Source organism: Peromyscus eremicus, chromosome 4 (assembly GCF_949786415.1).
Source record: "Peromyscus eremicus chromosome 4, PerEre_H2_v1, whole genome shotgun sequence".
In the NCBI taxonomy this organism is placed as follows: domain Eukaryota; kingdom Metazoa; phylum Chordata; class Mammalia; order Rodentia; family Cricetidae; genus Peromyscus; species Peromyscus eremicus.
In genome coordinates, this window is record NC_081419.1 from 17,592,909 (window position 1) to 17,613,549 (window position 20,641).

Consider the following 20,641-nt stretch of genomic DNA (forward strand, 5'->3'; position numbering starts at 1 on the left):
CAATAGAAACCCTAACTAATACACTTTATAATATAAAAAGTTAACTTATGCAACCAATAAGAACATATGGCAGTTCCTTCTCCTCATAATGTTGCCAAAACTTGTTTTTAATCAGATTATTTATTTTCTTTTGTAAATGGATCTTATTATTACTTGGGGACTTTGATATTTTCAAGGGTTTAACATTGCCTCCTTCAGGAATTCTTCCCAATACTTTGCTCTTCTACTGAGCCCTGATTTTCCATTGCTGTGAGGAAACACCATGATCAAAAACCACATGAGAAGGAAGGAGTTTATTTCATCTTACAGCTCTCAGATCATGCTCCATCACTGAGAAAAAGAAGAAGAAGAGGAAGTACTCAGGGAAGAAACCTGGAAGAAGTAACTGAAGCAGAGGCCATGCATAATGAGGAACAATGCTTACATTGCTTTCCATGTCTCATTTAGCTTAATTTCTTATAATACCCAGCATATGCCTAGGGGTGGCATCACCCACAGTGAACTGGGCCATGACATATCAGTCATCTCCCAAGAGCTTGCAAAACAGGATTGCCCACGGGCCAATCTAGTGCAGGCATTTTGCCAATTGAAGTTCTTGCTTCCAACATGATATATGTCCAGTCAACATAAAACTAGGCAGCATAAGCACAATATGGCTCAACTTTGGGCTTTGTATCCTGCATGACAATGGCTGCCTGACATTTATTTTTGTGTCCACTTGTTCTTTGTCTACAAATGAAAGTACTATGTACTTTTGATCATTCAATCAATGTCACCACAAATACCTACTGGTTGGTGTGGAAAAATCCTAAAGCAACAAAACAGAAAATCAGTTTCTGGTGGAAGAAGATTCCCATTTGTATATAGGCAGCCCTGTGTATAAAGATGAGGAAGAAGACATCATGATAAAATATCCCTGTTTTGAGTCTTTTCACCTAGGATACATCTCCACATATGCACTTAGATTTCAGGTCCCAGAAAGTGCTTAGAGGAATGTGCTACTTTGTCTAGGTGTGTTACACCATGTGACTTGTTTATTTCTCTGGGTAAAACAAAATGCAAGCACATCATAGCTAATCCACACCTTTCAAACTTTGTAATGATAAAGGACACATTTATATTTTCTCCTTATTCTTTTGATTTGCATTTCAGGGTATCCTGCAGTGACACCAGCTGCCATGAGTATACTAACACGAGTGTATTGAACCTAGTAGTGAGGGGCACAACTCGAAGTGGCATTCAATATGTTGGGTTTTATTTCTGAGTGTACTATAGGGATCCAGAACCACAGAAATCACACTAATCAGGACTGATTGCTTTGTTTGCTCTTACACAGATGTATTTCCATTTTACTACTACTACTAGCTAACCAAATGCAAATGCTCTTTTATAAGTCATGTGGAAACAAGCAAAATTTGTAATTAGTATAAACAGGGCAGGTATGATACTATAAAATGAGTGTCTTTCTATTTTAAGGCAAAAATCTTCTGTGTTTACATTCAGGATGTAATGAAGCACAATCTTTAAATTAAACCTTAATCTTAAAAGATTAGTATGTGCATTGGCGTGCAGAAATTCTTCATTGTAAATTAGAGTCATATTCAGGGTAACCTTCTCAAAGTCAAGTAGGCTGCACATAAAATTCAAGATAATCTGATGTGCAGTGAAGTTTATTCCAAAAAGTAAAGGCCTTTCAGACAGAATTCATAAAGGTTTAGGCAAGCTCTGTTTGCTACATTTCATCTACAAAATGAAAGATCTTCAAAGTGGGCCCCCATGGTCTTGTGATGTCTTTTTGTTTTAGAAAGTCTTGTAAGATCACACACACACACACACACACACACACACACACACACACACACACAAACACACACACAGGATTTAAGAAATCCATTTCCTCCAAAGAGTAGAGGTTTTAATCAAGGCCCAAGAGAATTACTCATCCACAGATGGCGAGCAAGTGCTTCACCATGAAAAAGTCTGTTCATAGGATGTCTCACATCATGACATCATGGTAGAAAATGGTTTTGCTTTTGCTTTTATAATTACTGTTTTATACATAGCAAGAAGCTCTTTGGAAACAATTTGTAGCCAATTCGGTGTCTAACTGAGCTAAAAGAAATGTATTCAAAAAGTAAGGCACAGAGGGACAAGCCTCTGCACGGGAAAGTCAATACCAAAAACAAGGGTAGGAACAAATCTCTCAGTCCATGAGTCTACATTGTTACAATAGTTTGTATTTATTTAGTAAGGTGTATAATGGCTAAAGGAGAAAGAGGGTTTGTGTGGCTGGTAGGGTGTAGCATTGCAGCATTCTTCAACAATTAGTTTTCACCAATTATAGCAACTTGTATCACCACACACTAGCTTTTCTTCATCATTTACCATGCACCAGGCTGCTGCTAGCCAGTGTCCTTTTTCAACATTTACGTAGTAATCATGACCTTTCTGGCACTCTTTTGTGAGCTGTACCACCAGCTGTATATTTCTATTCAATGAGAGGCTGGCTAGGGAATCAATGATTTATTACAAAGTCATGGATTATATGGAAATATAAATATGCCTAGTCGTATTGGGACTTAATTCAGGAGAAAAAAAATTCTGCCTCCCATAAATAATGTTCCATGAACAGAAAACTATTCACAAAGGTATTCTGTAGTAGAAGAAATAAAAATTTTAAGTATTTTCTCAGGATAAAATAAATAGTTTTCCTTGTGAGGTGGCCAGGATCCCAGGATGCTAATAAAAAGCTTCCGTTGCCTAGGAAGGTTTAGCATAGACAAGTCTTGAAGGAGATTCTGATCAACAGGGCAGCCCACATGGAGAGATGGAGTGCCAGATTAATTTGGAAAGCAGAGTCATGTTCAAGGATTAGTAAAACACCATTTGTAATCTGGCCTTTGTGGCACTAAGCACTGAATTCCCTGACCGTGGCAGTAATCAGACTGGCAATGCTAACAGAGTTCAGCTAGTTTATCAGCCTGACCTGTGTGTTACAGACGCGGATGTGGAAGTGATTTATCATGTGTCTGTGCAGACCTTTACCTGCGCAGGTTTGGTTGGACTCGTCTTCATTGCTCCCACAATCATTTGCTCCATCACAAATCCATCTCTTGGGGATACAACGATTATTCTGGCATTTAAACTGATCATCAGGGCAGCTATGATTGACTGTAAGAGGGAGGGAAGCAAGTTCAGTTCAAGTCATGTGTATTTTAATTATGGTTACAAAACTATTTCAGTAACTGTAATGTTATGTTCTAATAAATACCTCAGCATCTGTCACTAATTGTCTCAAATTTTGTAGGAAATATTAATATTTTAGACTTTGTTAAAATATAATCTTTATAGAAGAGATAAATATATTAAATAAGAAACAAAAGGGGATATATCCATTCTCCATCTTCTACTCAAACCAACTCTATCTCTGAGTTTGTTTTCTCATCACTTAACCAGAACCTGGTCACTCAACTCCAGAATCTTATGTATTTGAAATCAATCTCAAGGTTGAATGTTAAACAGGGAAATTAAATCTCAAAATAATTACTCACACTTATTAAGATACTGTTTTCATATATATATATATATATATATATATATATCACATTCAGTCACATATTTTTAAAATACTAAATAATCTTAAGTGTGTTTTAATTTGGCCACCCAATTTGGGGATCTGAAAAGAAATGACAGAAATAAAAATGGATCACTTGTTACATAAAATTGATACTAAAAATGAGATTCTATATAATTTTAATAACAAAGTATTATCATATGCCTTCCCAATGTAAATGAATAAACATGCAACTAAAAACAATATTGAAAATGAGAGAAACTATCATAAAGAAAGTGGTATACCACTGAGCCATAACCCTCCAATATCTAATCATAATGGGGAGGCTCTTTATCTTAACCTTCTAAATGTATTTTTCGGGTTGCTAATGTGTGCTCTTCCATATTTGTCTCAGTTTCAATGATATTTTATTCTTTTATTGAATACAAGAGCTGTATATTTTCTAAGATAAAAATACATTTTGTATTAGTTTTATTTATAAAGAGAAAGTTAATATTTTCTCAATTTGCTTCATATCAAATGGATGTACTTACAATATGTACCCACAAAACACACGTTCTTTAAGTATTTGTGATAATAGAGTGATTTCCATACTTTATGGAAGGTTTTCACTTGAACAAAGTAAAATTTATTTTAAAAAATAGAAAGCCTACACATGTAGTTGGGTGGTCAAGGAGATGAGGAGGATCTGGGAAGAGGAGAGAGAGGCAAAGAGTATGATTAAAAGAAATTGAATGAATTTAATTAAAAACACATTTTTTTTAAAAGAGAAAAGATATTCTTTAGGATTTGTGCATGATCAAAATGTTCTATGCATTTCAGGGACTTTAATAAGTATAGATGCCCATGAAAAATAAAAGTTATACACAAATAAGAGGTCAACATTTTAAAGGAGCAAGATTCTTTATTGCACTTTGTAGTGAAGCTTCTCAAGGACACTAGCTAGGAAGAATCAGGAGGATTGTAAGTGTTAGTCCTACATAGTCCATTGAGTGAGTTCAAGACTCTGGTCCATTTCCATTAATGAAGGAAATGCAAAGTCAACCACAATTTTTTTAATTAGTGGTGAGCTACTGAAATATAGGCAGTAAAAAAGTAAAAGAAATTCTAGGTAGGAGGTTATGGGATTAAAATCTAGAAAAATCCTTTACAATAGATTGTGTTTGCATTGTATTATTGACCCCAAAACAGCAGAAATAAAATTTTATTCAGAATGACTACAATGCTCAAAAAGGGTTCCCTACAAGCAGGTGGCCAGAGACACTTCCTGTACACTTCCTGTTTTATACAGTCATACATTCTTTCAGGCCCAAGATCTATTTTTGGAGTTGAGGCTCCAGACATACTATAGCCAATCATATCTTCCAAGGAGGATATTAATTTTTTATTAGATGAATCAGATGAAGAGACATATGGTTGCAGTATAGATTAAGAACTACTGTAATATAGGACTTATAGAAGACGGATGCTCAACTCTAACAGGCTGTACTGAAGTTTATTGGTGGTTACAAATAATTCCAAAAGAAGGTAGTGGGAAACTATATTAAATTTCATAGACTGCTCTCAGTTCAGTACACATACAGACAAGAAAAGCAAGAAACATCTTTCTGAAGGGCAACCTAGTATTCAACTCAATAAGAACAAAGGTAAGTAGACAGATGATGGACTACAAGTTATACAGTCAGTGTATAACTTGAGGCACCTCACATGTCAGCTAACAGGTCCTGCAACTTTTTCAATAAGAAGGACTTGATCCTATAAGAACTATTCAGGGAGCAATGTGGAAAGTGGGCTTACTTAATGGAAGAACAATGGGGGGTTACAGAGGAATGCTTGTTGAGTTAATTTAAGATGGAAGTTTAATTCAATCAGGTTAAGGAGAAGAGGGCATGTTTAAATTTAGTTAGGAGACTTCAGAGAAACACCCTTATTTATAGACTTAAATATGGATAGTAAGTGAAATGTAGGAAGTCAAGCAAAGCCTATAGATTCTGTGATGGAACAGAAAATACTATTACTCCAGAATACTGACTGAAAATTTCATAACTACTATTAATGTTACAAATACAATGCTACTATGCCTATAAAAGAGCTGAGTTTCATTTAATTAACAAAAAGAATAGGGATGCAGATAAAAGCATGAAACTGCTAACATGACTGAAATATACAGATGAGGTATTTGTGTTCTGAGCAGGTACATGGTTCCCATGACTAACAGGAGCCAAATGTAGCATCAATTATTGCTACATGTGACCCTGTGATTCAAGAGGAGTGGGGCAGTTAAATAAGATACTACTTCACATGCTATGTGTGCACAATATTAAGAAACATAGGATTCCTCCTCAGCGGAAATGCTCTTATCACTCCAAAATTGTTGACAAGTGTATCAATTTAGTGTTGAACATTTAGAGTCCATGCAGATATTTGTACAAATGAAAATGAACTGAAAGCCCATGATTGGAATTCCAAAGAAATCAGCAATGTGTCCATGAATTAATTATAGTTTATATACATATGGAACTGCTAACATGACTTAAATATACAGATGAAGTATATATAAATATATGAAGCAGCAGTTAGAAAACTTTTAGATATATATTCTTGAGGCCTTTTTATCCTAATCATAATGATTACGTCATATGATTGAGTAGACCAATCTTGTGTATTCTTTAAAAACTATTTCAAATTCTTATGTTTTAATTTCAAATAAATGATAAAAAAGTGTTAACTCTGAATTATTTCAGTCACTTTAGCCTGCAAAAATGTGGCTATATGGCCGGGCGGTGGTGGCGCACGCCTTTAATCCCAGCACTCGGGAGGCAGAGCCAGGCGGATCTCTGTGAGTTTGAGGCCAGCCTGGGCTACCAAGTGAGCTCCAGGAAAGGCGCAAAGCTACACAGAAACCCTGTCTCAAAAAACCAAAAAAAAAAAAAAAATGTGGCTATAGAGAAAAAATTTTCTCAAAAACAATGTACTGAAGTCAAATTTGATAATTAAAGGTTCAACACAAGCTTCTCTTTCTAAACATAACCTGTTTTACTTCTTTAAATCCATTTAGCTCATCAAATATAATCTCAGAATATTACTTCACATGCTTTCCTTTTTTTTAAAAAAAAAAAAAAAGATTTATTTACTATTATGTATACAGTGTTCTGCCTGCATGTATGCCTTCATACCAGGAGAGGGCACCAGATCTCATTATAGATGGTTGTGAGCCACCATGTGGTCACTGGGAATTGAATTTAGGACCTCTGGAAGAGCAGTCAATGTTCTTAACCTCTGAGCCATCTCTCCAGTCCCAATGAAATGGTGTATTTTTGTTCCTGGTTTTTCAAGACAGGGTTTCTCTGTGTAACTTTTAGAACTTATCCTGGAACACGCTCTGTAGACCAGGCTGGCCTCGAACTCACAGAGATCCGCCTGCCTCTGCCTCTCCAGTGCTGGGATTAAAGGTGTGCACCACCACCTGACCGGCTTCACATGCTTTTCAAAAGTTTATTTTATCCATACATGTGAGAAATGTCACTACTTTCACCAGAAACATGAACAGTTCCTCTTCCAGCAAACAACAAAAGTTGAGTGGAAGCCATAGGTAGGGATATAGAACCTTTTGTTCCTGTTTGAGTTACTCATATGTATTTTCAGCCATGGTTTGAGCCAGTGAAGCTAGAATGCATTCCAAATCCATGCCAATCTCCTTGAATTTCCATCAAGGCTCTGTTGCCATAGAGGAATGGACTGGAAAGTGACCTTCTATGCCCAAAAGTCCATCTCAAAGGGAGCTAAGCTCCCATGTCTTCACAAGCGAAGATCCCAACTTGTCCATCAGAACAACATCAGACTGGTTTGTCAGTGTTCTAACAGATAGGAAAGGATGGGCACAGAGGAGAAGAGCAGACCTTGACATCTTACAAAGGATGTAATCCATAGCTTAATTCTAAGCCATGGGCCACTGGGGAAGAAAGTTAAGTCAATTTACATGAAAGCTATTTTCAGATATGTCATAGGCTGCTTTCAGTAATCCACACATTCACTCAGGAAAATATAGTTTCAGATTATTTGAGGGAGAACATACAGCAAGTGACAGAGTCCTCATCACTCCCGTCTAGGCAGTCATCGTCCCCATCACATTTCCACCGAGCTTGGATACAGTGTTTGTTTTTGCAGCGAAATTCTTCAGGTTTACATATATGAAGCACTGTTTCTTCAGGATTAACTAGAGATAAAAATAAAAATACAAGATGTATGTATGCACAGTATTAGCTGCATAAGTTAATTGAGCTATCAGTGGCTGGGGGTTTCAGTTGCCTTAGAACCCCACAGAAATGAGGTTGTGCCGAGCGGTGGTGGAGCACGCCTTTAATCCCAGCACTTGGGAGGCAGAGCCAGGCGGATCTCTGTGAGTTCGAGGCCAGCCTGGACTACCAAGAGAGTTCCAGGAAAGGCACAAAGGAAAGACACAAAGCTACACAGAGAAACTCTGTCTCGAAAAACCAAAAAAAAAAAAAAAAAAAAAAAAAAAAAAAAAAAAAGTTGTACAGTGCTTGTCTTTCTTCCTCTAGTTTATTTCATATTCATCTAAGTAGTAAGGTTTCAATCTTATTAAAAGGTGAATAATAGTCATTATACACTTATGCACAGAAACACACATTTTCTGATCTCAGTGCATGGTTCTGAGGGAGAGAGAATGAGGGAGGGATCGGTGAAAGGGGCACACTTGAATAAATGTAAGATGAATTATCTACATGTCTCAGATACAACATTAAGAACATAATAATGTTGTAGTATCTCATGCTGGGAATTGACAATCAGTTGCAGGTGGTCTTATCATAGGTAGTCATAAAAAGGTCACAAAGAGAAATGTCTGGTTTGTTCATTTGTTTGCTGACAGAAATCAGTCCACAAGTATATCAGAGTAGCATATTGCATACATTAAGTGTGTACAATAAAAATGGAACCTACAAATTTAAAAAATACATCTGAAGATAAACCACAACCATAGAAAATTTATAAAGTCATTTTCCTGACATTAAATAAAGGTTATTATGCTCTAATAACACAAAATAATTTAAATAAGATAGCTGTTCTAATGACAAAATTCTTATTTCTCTACAAAAAATACTTAAATAGTATTGTACTAATGGCCATTTGGGGAATGAAACATTTAGTTTTGCTGACAGTAATTATTCTGTTAAAAAATCTTAAAATCACTAAAGAAAACGACACAGTTTTGCTTTCTGTTGTGCATGTAGCTTCTTCATTGCTCATCTGGTTGTCTGTATGGGAGCCTTCACTACATTAAATCACTTTAGGCTAAACAAGTCAACAAAGAGTTAATCACAGTAAAAAGACACAGAAACAAGACAAGGTGGGCAGCTCTACTTCCTTTGCTAAACTGCATTATACTAACCAGAAGTGTCTGTTGCATATGTGGGCTCTGAACATTTGAATTTCCGTTGTTACTAAACTGAAAGCATTCCTATTCTTCTGTTTTCTTTGTATACATGAGATAGAAACACAACAGGAAGGGATCGAAGGCAAGGAAGAGCTGCAGTATATGGTTAGTGTCTTGCGGTCTGAAATTGGGCTTAATTAACTCAAGCTGGCTTCTAGCTGGGGAAATCTTTAATTTCTGTTCTATTGGCTTTAAACTTAATTTCTCATAAGTCCTGTGGGCTGCTGAACTGATAGGAAACTTATACACACCTCACTCACAAGTGATATCAAGAGAACATAGGTGGAACTTCCACAGCCCTGAACAGGGCCATGCCTTGGTCTCTCTTGTTTCTCCCTTGCAGCAAAGAATTGAGAGGGGGACATGACTTTTGAACCATGCCTGCAGGAAACCACTTTGGAGTGGCACAGTAAGGCACAAACCTTGGAGGTCTGTAGCAATAGAAACAAAAGCTACCACAATGGGTCCAGACTTCATTTCAAGCCAAACAGAATTGCTCTAGTGAATGAAATATTCAACCTGAACAAAAGTATCCCTGTGCTCTCTGTCTCTCTCAGTTATGCTAACTGTGGGCACATGGACAGATGAGAGCATGTATTTCCTAGTCTGTCTCAGGGACAAAACAACAAAGAAGCAATTTCTCCCTGATGCCATTTCTCTATGGTCTTTTCAAAGTAAGGTGCTGTGTGGGGCGAGCAGGTGGGGGTATGAAATCCAAATAGAAAAAAACAAAACAAAAACACAATGCATCAATCTAACCACCTGATAGAATTTTATCCCTTTATATTTCCTATTTCAGATACTGATCTTTTAAAGTATTACTAATATTAAATATGTATATCACTATAGAGGGAGAGACAGAGAGATAGAGAATGATATACATACAATATGCGTGTGTTATTTATACACACACACACACACACACACACACACACACACACACAAATACTCATGGTTTTGACTTTTGAAATTTGTTCTGCATTTTTCTAAGCCCTGGACTATTTCTCAATGGTATCCCTGTATATCATATATTTGCTTTTGTTCTGGTTTTGTTATCTGAGGATGTTTGTGTAGTAAAGATAGAAATGGTGTATGTTTGGCTATAGAGCATTTATTTATTTATTTATTTATTTATTTATTTATTTATTTATTTATTTAGTGAGTTAGTGAGTTAGTGAGTTAGTGAGTTAGTTAGTTTATTCACTATTGTTTTTTAATCAACAGTATTCTTAAAATGAAATGTTAGGAAGAATTTCAGCCAACATCTTTTAGGATATGACCTTTCAAGAGCTCATCATTTAGCACCCAGAATCACTGTATTTGCAGATTCTACTTAAATTCCCCTACACATGGCCCCAGCTTGACTTGAGGTGAAGTAAAAAAAAAAAAAAAAAAAAAACCATAAGCAGGGAGGCTATGCTATCTGCTGTGTCCTTTGTGTTTGATGCATGACTCATGTATCTTCTATTAGAATCCAGGAATCTCTTTCAGGCAATAATGTTATATGGTAACCAAAATGAAATCCCAGAATCTTTGCTACTCTTTGCATAATGATAATGGGTGTTTTTAGATATTGAATTTCTATTTTTTTATTTTCATTTTTGACATGCCAGGTTGGTCCAGGACTATCATGTCTGTGCCTCCTAAGTATTGGGATATACACTGGGGAGCACACCTGTCTGACCTTTATGTGAGATCTGAACTCTGATCCTTACAATTGGTACCAAGTGCTTTACACTGAGCCTTTCCCCTAACCTCTTAGCTACTGAGCTTTGATTTGCAATGTCTCCATGGCCTATGGTTTCATTAGTCCATTTTATGACTAATCCAAAATTTTCAGATGTGACCAGTAATTATATCATAAAGGAACCACAATGTTCAATGTGAACTACCACATTTATACAGGATCCATGTCAATGGAAGAAAAGTTACTATTCTACAACCAATGCTCATTATCAAGGAAACTCAGATCCATGTGATAATATGGACAAGATAGAAGCTTGGAGTATGTGATTTGTTTGCCAGAACTAACTAAGCAATGTGGAATCAGGGGACAGGATCATTTACAACAGTGTCCAAGTTTATTGTCTCTAGATGTAGCCACTTTTGAGAGAACAATGAGACGAAGCAAATATACTGAGCATAACATAAAAGACGAAAAATATCTCATTCAATAGGCTCATGTAGCATTCTTTCTATGGCTGGCTAAAATCTCTATGAAGGATTTTTAAACGTGAATTTCCACTTAAGATTCATAAATGTAAGAACAGTGTCATATGTACAAAAGAACAATGCTTAAAAGAATCCGGGCTTAGAGTTAATGCATAAAATAATTTGTTGCCTGACTTTTTGGAATTTAATGAGATTGCTGTTACTACACTAATGTCTCCAGGGGCTGTAGAAATCCTTCAGAAAGGCAGCTTCACTTTAACTGGATCAGCAGCTGATTCTCTTCTCTTACTGTTCATGAGCATGAGTATGCATAGTCAAATTTCAGCAAACAATATAGATGTGTACCAAGAGAGAAAAATGAACATTTACTTAAAGCTCCATGTATATCATTTTGATCCAGTGATTAATGTGGATATGGAGAGTACTTGGTTTGTCTGAGCACAGCAATGAATTGATTCCTGGACGTTAGCAAGTGCTAGAATTCTATACTTTGCTGAAGAGCTATGTTTTAAACCATGAATTGGAGAACATTCACAAAATGTATAATTCTGTCATCAGGACAACATGGTCTGAGCAATAAGAAACTGACAAAATAATAAATAATCATTTATTTTAATCACGTTCAGAAATGGCACAGCATGAATTATGACTTGCCTGGTGTAAAATGTCATTTTTCATGCTTCTTGTGAAAATTGATGTTAGAGAAAAAAATCAGAAAGCCCATGTCTGACTCCCCAGAACAGAAGAACATCAAGGATTTATTCTGGAGTTGTTTTCTTAAAACTAGAAAGATGATTGCCAGAAATAATATCCAGAACCCCGTGAAATAAAATAAGCAGCTCTCTAAGCTATATTATTTTATTTTAATTTAGTTTTGTATCTTTCCATATATTTTTTATTCATTTTAATGTCTCTCTCTCTCTCTCTCTCTCTCTCTCTCTCTCTCTCTCTCTCTGTGTGTGTGTGTGTGTGTGTGTGTGTGTGTGTGTGTGTGTGTGTGTGTATACTAGCATCTGCCAAAAAGTCCAGAAGAAGGTATCAGATACCCTAGAGCTAGAGTTGCAGACAGTCATAAGCTCTGGAAGAGCAGCAAGCATTCTTTGTTGAAGAACTCTTCCTCAAACTCTTTATCTTGTATTTTGATCTCAGCTAAACAAAAAAACAAAAAAAAAAAATGTACCACACATCCTTAACCCAGGGATGTGGACCAAAAGGAAAACTGGAAACTGTAGCTGATTGGATATTGTCCTATCACAGAGTTACATGAGAAGAGAAAGTGGAATATTCAGCTATGGTTTTTTTCTTTATATCATAGAGAGATGACCTTTTGTTAGATAGAATGGTCTTCTGAGCAGCCAGCCTAAGTTGTATATAACCTTCTGTGAGGTTCTCACAAGAGGACATAAATAATCACTTGAATGGGGCTTCTAAACTTTTCTATTGCCTTAAAATTTTTACTACATATTATGTGCATATATACTAGGCATGAGGCTTGTCACAGTGGAACATTCAAATGGCTCCCCACAGAGGAGCACTATTTGTCACACAGGACTATATCTGGTATTCCAGAAGGTAGCAAGGATTACAGAGGACCATAAGCACATGACGGTGCATTGCTAGCCTCTGGATTACCGTTATTTTGTGAACTGTAAGTTGCTTTTCTGGAAGTGACACACAGTGGAGAAATTGTCCTATTCTTTCAAACATCTGCAGAACAGTTAAAGAATTGCCTTCTTCACTCCAACTGAAACAACCAGGTAACTTCTACAACAAAATTCACCATTTTAAAGACTAATTTGTTTTAGGGGCTCATTTATAATCTAATTTTCAATTTTTAATTTCATGCTTTTCCTTATAATTTTCATGAGAAAAACAAATGCAACCTGTAACTGTTCAACCTATTTTTCTGTGGTTCTCAGAGGTAGCAAGTACCAATTTGTTATGCCACCACAGACACCAATTCTAGTAATTAGAGGATTTGACCACAATGGACAAAGAGTCTCAAGAATAAAGTATGGGATCTTCTTTCATTCTTCCAAACAACATTAGAATTCATTTCTAACCAATTGTGTAACATGCCAATGTTTTCTGTTGGGAGTATGCTTTTTGTGTGCCACTGCTTTAAATTGCAAGTTCATTGAGGAAAAAATATCCTTGGTGTTAAGTCTAGTTTAACTATCTCCCAGCTGCTTTTCATCCATTTGGTGTCAATTCAGTGAGAATGACTGAAACCAGGATGTTCAAGATGCATTTGTTGCAATATCCCCCATTGTGTTTGTCAAACTCAAATTGCTTGCATAACTCAGTTGACCCATCACATCTGTAAGCTAGCCTGAACTAATCAGAATCCCAAAGCAATCAGCACCAAGGAATGGTTAATGGAATGATGCTGATTTCTACCTTGCGCTGTACTCTCTAAAAGCTATGGTTTCATGTAGCATCTTTCTCTATTGGCACTTTCTGACTAACATAGACTTCAATATCAGTTATTATCCCTCACAAGTATTATTTAGGAATGATAATTTAGGAATTATTTGTTTATCATTCCCAAATAAGTAGGAATATTATTATTAATATTATTAGGTAGGTAAGAGTTGAAATAATATATATGAAGACTCATTGTATTCTTTAAAAAATGAGTGACTGTGCTGTGCTTCAAAGAAGCTCAGGCAGTTTGCATGCAGTGTTTATAAAGAGTAGAATTTTAGTAGGCAAGTACAATAAATAATTCTGAAATAAGGGCATATTTACTGATTTGACAGGTTTCAGTGTGAACAGAACAGGCAAAATCCTCTCTTTTCCCTTTACTGCATTTGTGTTGCCTCATCTATGAATTACAGGTACTAGAAAGAGATCAATACTCCAGAAAAATGTTACTTCTAGTTCTCCTGTGTATGATCACATGATTATACTGGCAATACTTGAAAATGGTTCTCCTAGCATCAGGTTTGAAATGAACATTGTGTATAATATATTTTCCTTACAAGCCAAAATAAACTTTTATTTTTATAGAGCTAGGAGACAATGTTTGGGGGTATTAGAAATAATCTTGTGTATCTTTCTATTGTGTTGATCCTCGTAGTTAAGCTTGTAGTCTGGGAAATTCTAAGTGCTGCTGGAGTACATTCTCAGCTAGAATTCATTTTAAGATAGTTGTATCTCTAGCTTTCAAAAATCTACTGAGCATGTTATGTGATTATGTGATTGGTTAGTTTGGCAGTTGTGGCAAGAGAAAACCGTATAAGAGAGTGTCGGATCAAAGTCCAGAGTCACAACAAAGACAGTCTTCCAGTCACTATTGGAGAAATAAATAGTATTCAGAACTATTTATAGTTTTAGAAACAGTGGCAGAGCCATTTCTAATATAGTTTATCATCCAACAGAAGCCTCTTTCTTATTTTACTATGATATTTAAATACAGTTCGTCTTGGTGATATAAGTGAAAAGGGCAAGCGATGAAGTGTGTAACATCTACCTATGAAGTAGAATAACTAGGGAAGTGTGTGAGTAAATAAAGGTAAACTGATGTGTTTGTAGGATGGGGAAGAGTGACATTTGTCATTTACTGGGTGATACACAAGGCATGAGTAAGCTTGCTTCATGTATACCTAACACAAGTAATAATAAGGAAATGTGTTTCTTCTTGTGTATAGGCTTACATCAAAGAAAATAGGCCTAGAAGAAGATGAAACATACATTAAACAATTTATATGTATAGGTATAATTTACTAAAGTGGAAATGAAGATCCTGACAAGGATTTGCTTCTTGTGTTCATAGATAGTTCTTAGCTTTTGTCTTTTTCTTATCCCAGTTCATATCTTCATTTTGCTCATCAATCTTTTGCCATATGAATCTATATTTTTCTCCTCTCTATTCCTTCATATTTACTATATTCTACAATAATATTATATTTTAAACTATCAATCTTTTCCATATTCATAGTAATATAGATATAACTCAAAAGTTATCCATAGAGTCTAAATTGAGCATAGGAATGAATAAAACAGGAAATATAATCATAATTGCATAATTATGCTTCCCTAATGCAAATTTAGGAGCTCATTAGAAAGTTTCAAGCTTAAGTGCCATTTTGATGTTAGCATCTGATAAATACACCTCCCCATGATTTCCTAAAGGCTCACAAGATCACCAATATCTCTGACATTCTAAGCTCCTGATCATTCCATAGATAGTGTCCTAAGAGAACGTTAGTTGTGTTTGATACACAGAAGTTGAGTTTTAAAGATTCATCCAGGACATACTCAAAGATTTAATGAGAAACTGAAAAAGTCTGTCCATACTGGGGTAAGAAGGTGGACCTTAAATCTATATCGAGCAAAATCAAAACACAGGTGTATTCAGTGCTACTTACCATCTTTGAGAGAAAGTCTATTAATGGATCACAGGGAAAAGCATCCTTGATGGTACTTTAAATGGTGTGTGTTTGTGTTTGTGTTTGTGTGTGTGTGTGTTATAGTCTATCTTTTTGATATCTCAGAATTATTAATTTAGGCCAGCAGAAATCTCAACAATATAATAGAAAAAATGCTTAATTAATTCTTGTAAAAAATTACACTGTCAAATGTACCAATTAGGCACACTTTGTCTCCCCAAAATACTGATAAAATTAAGATTAGCAAACCATGTGAGAGAATTCCAGCTGTTCAAAGCTATGCCTGTTACCTGTCTGTTGGTAGTGTGCTCATAACTAGCAACACAATAAGAGCCAAACATATTATCCAGAACAAAGAAAGAGAAGCCTTCATCTAAGGACTCAAGAATACAACGGGATTTGTCCTCCACACAATCTTGAAAGGGAGGCATGTGTAATTCTAGAAAGAATTTAATGGTATTTTTTGAAGTCAATATTTTTGAAGGGAAATTTTGCTTAGCCAAGACTTAATATACTAAGGAATTGTTTCTCCCATGAAAAGGCAAAGGTGGGACATTTGTAACACATTAGTAATCAATTCTATATAGAATACATATGTGTGTAGAATATGTAAGGAGAGAACATATATATTCATATCTATATTTTATCTTTGAAGATGTTACTTTAATATATTTCCCAGTATTAGTAATGGTTAATTATTAGTAAATAAATAATGGACTACTAGTCTTGAATACTAAGATACACAACCAGCAGAACTCTGCTCTACTACTAAAATACTATAAAACATATTAAATTTAATTAACGAACTAGCTACATTTGTAGGGGAAGTATATATTGCAATGCTAGAAATCAAGCCAAGGACTTCATACACTGGTTACCACTTTGCTACTGAGCTGTATCCCAGTGCCCCCTTCAATGTTGATAATTCAAAATAATGTTGTTGGTTAGAAATATTATACTGTAATAGAAAGGCATGAAAATGAGAATGATAAAGAGAATAATAGCAAGAAGCTAAAGTCCTCATTTCAAATAATTGGAATTTATAATACTGGCATTCAATGTACTGACTAGAATTCCTCATTTTGGGACTGGTAGTTTTATGCCAAATGCCTCAAGATGTAACACAAATTGAATGTGGGCCATATGGGAAAGTACAGAAGGAATTGAAAACAGTCAAAAAGACACAAATATCTTTAACAATATATCATAAATGTCTCCAGTCATCAAGCATGAGATGACTTAAAATTCAGTTCTTAAGGGTCATGTTTACAGTGAGCATTTAATTAAATGAGAAGATGTTTATGTTCATGGTAAGCAAAAATAAACCTAAAGTAATAGATATAGAAGTGTGAGCCAGGGCTGAAAAATAGAGATACAATGTAATAGAGAATCCAGCCTCAAAATGGAACGATCCTGGGTCTGCCTCCTGTAGATCCAGAGTTCCTCCCTCATCAATCTGTAGACTCACTAGACAGACACTTCACCCATTCTGGATTTTCAGTTTGCAGACTGCAGATCCTAAGGCTTATCAACTTCGGAGGTTATCAGTGAACTCTTTATTATAATCCTGTCATCTTTCTGCACACACACACACACACACACACACACACACACACACACACACATATATATATATATATATATATACATGCATACATAAATCCATAAATCCTATTGTATTTCTTTCTCAGGAAAGCCTTGAGCCACAATTTGAAATTCAAGTCTTTCCAGAAATTTCTATTTAGCTCTCAATACATGCATATGATTGTGGCTGCTACTGTGCTTAGGGGACAGAACTTGAGGCATGAAACTTACAAGATTCACTCTGGAATAATAAGCACTGTAAATTGAAGAATATGACGAAACTAATAAAGGTGTCTTCAGTACAAGTCAATCAATCCAGTTAATTCACTGCTTTTATGGCCTATAGATTCCTTAGAAGCCCCTTTGGGGCATTATTCCTTGTTCTTTACCTCCAAATACAGATATCTGTGCTGCCAATTCATTTGAAATCATGTCAGGGCTAACCTGTGCACCAAAGACAATGTTTTTGTCAGCTGAAACTGCTACCATGGAGTTTTGTGTGACAAGAAGTATTTTCTCCCGTGGCATAGACATTGAAATTGTCTATTTACCTGCACAGCAGGACAGGATGTTATATAGCACATTGCTATTATCATTAATGTATGCATGCTAGAGATTGAGTTACCTAATACAGACTACGATTATACCTAAGAAGTTACACAGATCTCTTATTCCAGTTGTGATTTCAGTTCTGTTGATGTTACCTAATCCTGATCTTCACAAAAAGCCATATACACAATGAGTGTCAGAAGAAAAGGAGCTTACATGTGCAAGTTGTACCATTTTCATCCAAAAGTTGATTATCAGCACAAGCACATACACGGCCTGCTGGAATAGCCAGGCAGAGTGTACCACAGCCCCCATTGTTTATGTGACACATATTGTCACCTGCAGAAAAAAAAAAGAAAGGAAATTATCACAGAACTTTGATTTTAACAAAGCTGAAGGCCATGGAACTTACAAAATACAGTTTACTTTTAAGGCTGTGTGACACAAGCTACCTTTTAACTCTCTGTCCTTGTTTATCTACCACCCAACTGCAAGAATTATGGGCATATACTACCAAATTTAGCTTTCAAGAATACTTTCTTTCAATGAGATATATGTGGGAATATTGTGTGTACAGATAAGTTATATATCGTTCACCTTTGTTGATATCGTCAACACTCCTCCTTAATAGAAACTGTTTTCAGAAACATTTGAAAATATATATTACTTTGATAGGTAAGAGGAATATGTGAGCTGGTTGGAGAAGGACTTTGGGCCAGGTAACCATTTTCTAGGTACCAGGAGCAAGGAGGAAGGTAGCCTTTTGTCTGTCATCAACAGTTCTCCAGATTATGTTCATAGCAGTGTGGCATGGTGTTTGGAAAGCAGAGCATGTGTCTGAGAATGTAGATGTAGACTACCATTGAACAAGCAAGCATGTGGAACTTGTTCTCCAGTGGGGTGAGTACACTGGCATATCATTATGCTGAGGACCCCAAGAAAGGTGGGATACTGGGAAAACTCACAGCACAGAAATGCCGAAGTTCTGGACTAGAGACTTAGGGAGCAGAGACACTGATGGAAGAAATTCATAAATATATGTGAGGAGTCCATGTTGAATCATAGATGAAACCAAAGACATATTTGAAGAGCTTGGAGATAACATTTTTTATAGACATGTAGCTAAAACAATGCAAGTTTAGATAATCACAAATTTGACATTTATTCTTGCAAGCTGTCCATTGAGAAAATGTATTAACCCAGGTGTCATGGCTTTTGCCTCTAAACGTGACTCTCAGGGGGTTGAGATAAGAGGGTTGCTGTGAATTCCAGGCCAGTCTGGGTAACAGAACAAGTCCAAGGAGAGCAGAGACTAAAGAGTGGCAGTCCAGAAAGAAAGACAGAAACAGATAGACAGAGAGAGAGAGAGAGAGAGAGAGAGAGAGAGAGAGAGAGAGAGACGGAGAGACAGAGACAGAGAGAGTTGTAAGGGGGAGGAAAGGAACAAGAAAAGAAAGTGAGAGCTTGCTTAGCTTTACATCTATCTTTACAGACAGAACTACAAAACTCCAGAAGCACTCTGATAATGCGATTATCAGGTCACTTCATAGCATGCTAATTTCAGTGTTATCAATTAATGAAATGTTTTATTATTTTAGAAGTAAAACACTAAAATGAGGATCCTTTATTTACTTGGGCCATAACTAATAAACTGCTATGAGTAAATTGATGGTTAATACACAGATGAAACCATGGATGGGGTTATTTTTGTACACTGTAGGCCAGAGGGATTGGAGCATTACAGGGGAGATAATTCCTCCACAATGGTTCTTAATACTATAAATTCCTACATATTATTTTGTATGTCTCAGATCAGAAGAAATAATCTAGAGTTTATTATCAATTCTTTTCATTTTCTGAACTGTACATTTAATTCATTATAAGCATAATAATCTAAAATACGCTTCAAAACTAAGATAGCAAATAATACAAGGAATGATCTCAATTTCTAAACTCAGAGGGTAATGAAAAATTACCTCATTTTTTTTCTAATAGGGAATGTGGAAATGTTTATGTAGCTCACAGATGCCAACATATGTATTCCATGATTATGGGATAATATGTAAAACTTTGGAGGATACTCAGGTACCCTGTCTGTGTTCACAATATGTGCAGCATAAAATTGTATATTCAACTTTTAGTAGTATCCAGATTTTGGAAAATTGGAAATATTTCACAATATTTGGGGGCATATATAACTGAAACAGTAAGAAATAAGAAACTGTTGACGATAATGCATCAGGTTACATAATGTTTTTAAGATATATGCTAAATATATAAATCAATGGCATGACATTTATTCCTATTGAATAAAAATTTCCATATTCTGAAATAAATTAGCATTATTTAAAGTTTAAAATATACTTCCTTATTTGAATACAACATTCTGAAAAGGAAGAATTAGTATTTGTACTGCCATAACAGAAATCTTTAAACTAAATTAACATGAATAATTCCACACATCTTATTGGAAGAGCCCAGAAATTTTTTTATATTTTAATGACTCCATACATTTTTCAATTTCATTTTAAGAATATATTCCCATCAGAGCTCATGTGATAGTGTTTCTTTGAAGTTATATCTTTTAAATATATTTCATAAAATTATCTGCAGGATGTTACTGACTATTTTTCAAACACAGCATCAATAATCTCCTATAAATTTCACGAATTAGGTCAGTAACATCTTAATAGTCACAGTACATAAAATCCATACTGCATTCTTCTCATAGCTGGTTACCTCATATTTACATTCAATTTAATCTAATTATAGTTACAATAATGATTTGATTTGATTTTATAACAGTTGCAGCAAGGATCAGTCAATACTTAAGTGTCCAAATGATGTTTTTTATATCTAACAATGAGAAATAATCAATCATTATTAAAATTATTTTGCCTAATAATCTTTCTC

At 35.4% G+C, this 20,641-nt stretch overlaps 2 protein-coding genes across 4 annotated transcripts in view; one reads left to right on the forward strand and one right to left on the reverse strand.

Moving 5' to 3' along the window:
* LOC131909083 (sperm motility kinase X-like) overlaps positions 1-20,641 on the forward strand; it is a 263,007-nt gene that overhangs the window by 224,249 nt on the left and 18,117 nt on the right. The window lies entirely within an intron of this gene.
* LOC131907708 (low-density lipoprotein receptor-related protein 1B-like) overlaps positions 1-20,641 on the reverse strand; it is a 439,135-nt gene that overhangs the window by 77,722 nt on the left and 340,772 nt on the right. The window contains exons 2-3 of the mRNA XM_059258828.1: positions 7,650-7,790; positions 3,046-3,171 (exon numbers count right to left, since the gene is read on the reverse strand). Of these exons, the coding sequence (XP_059114811.1) occupies positions 3,046-3,171; positions 7,650-7,790 (267 nt within the window). The remainder of the gene's footprint in view (positions 1-3,045; positions 3,172-7,649; positions 7,791-20,641) is intronic.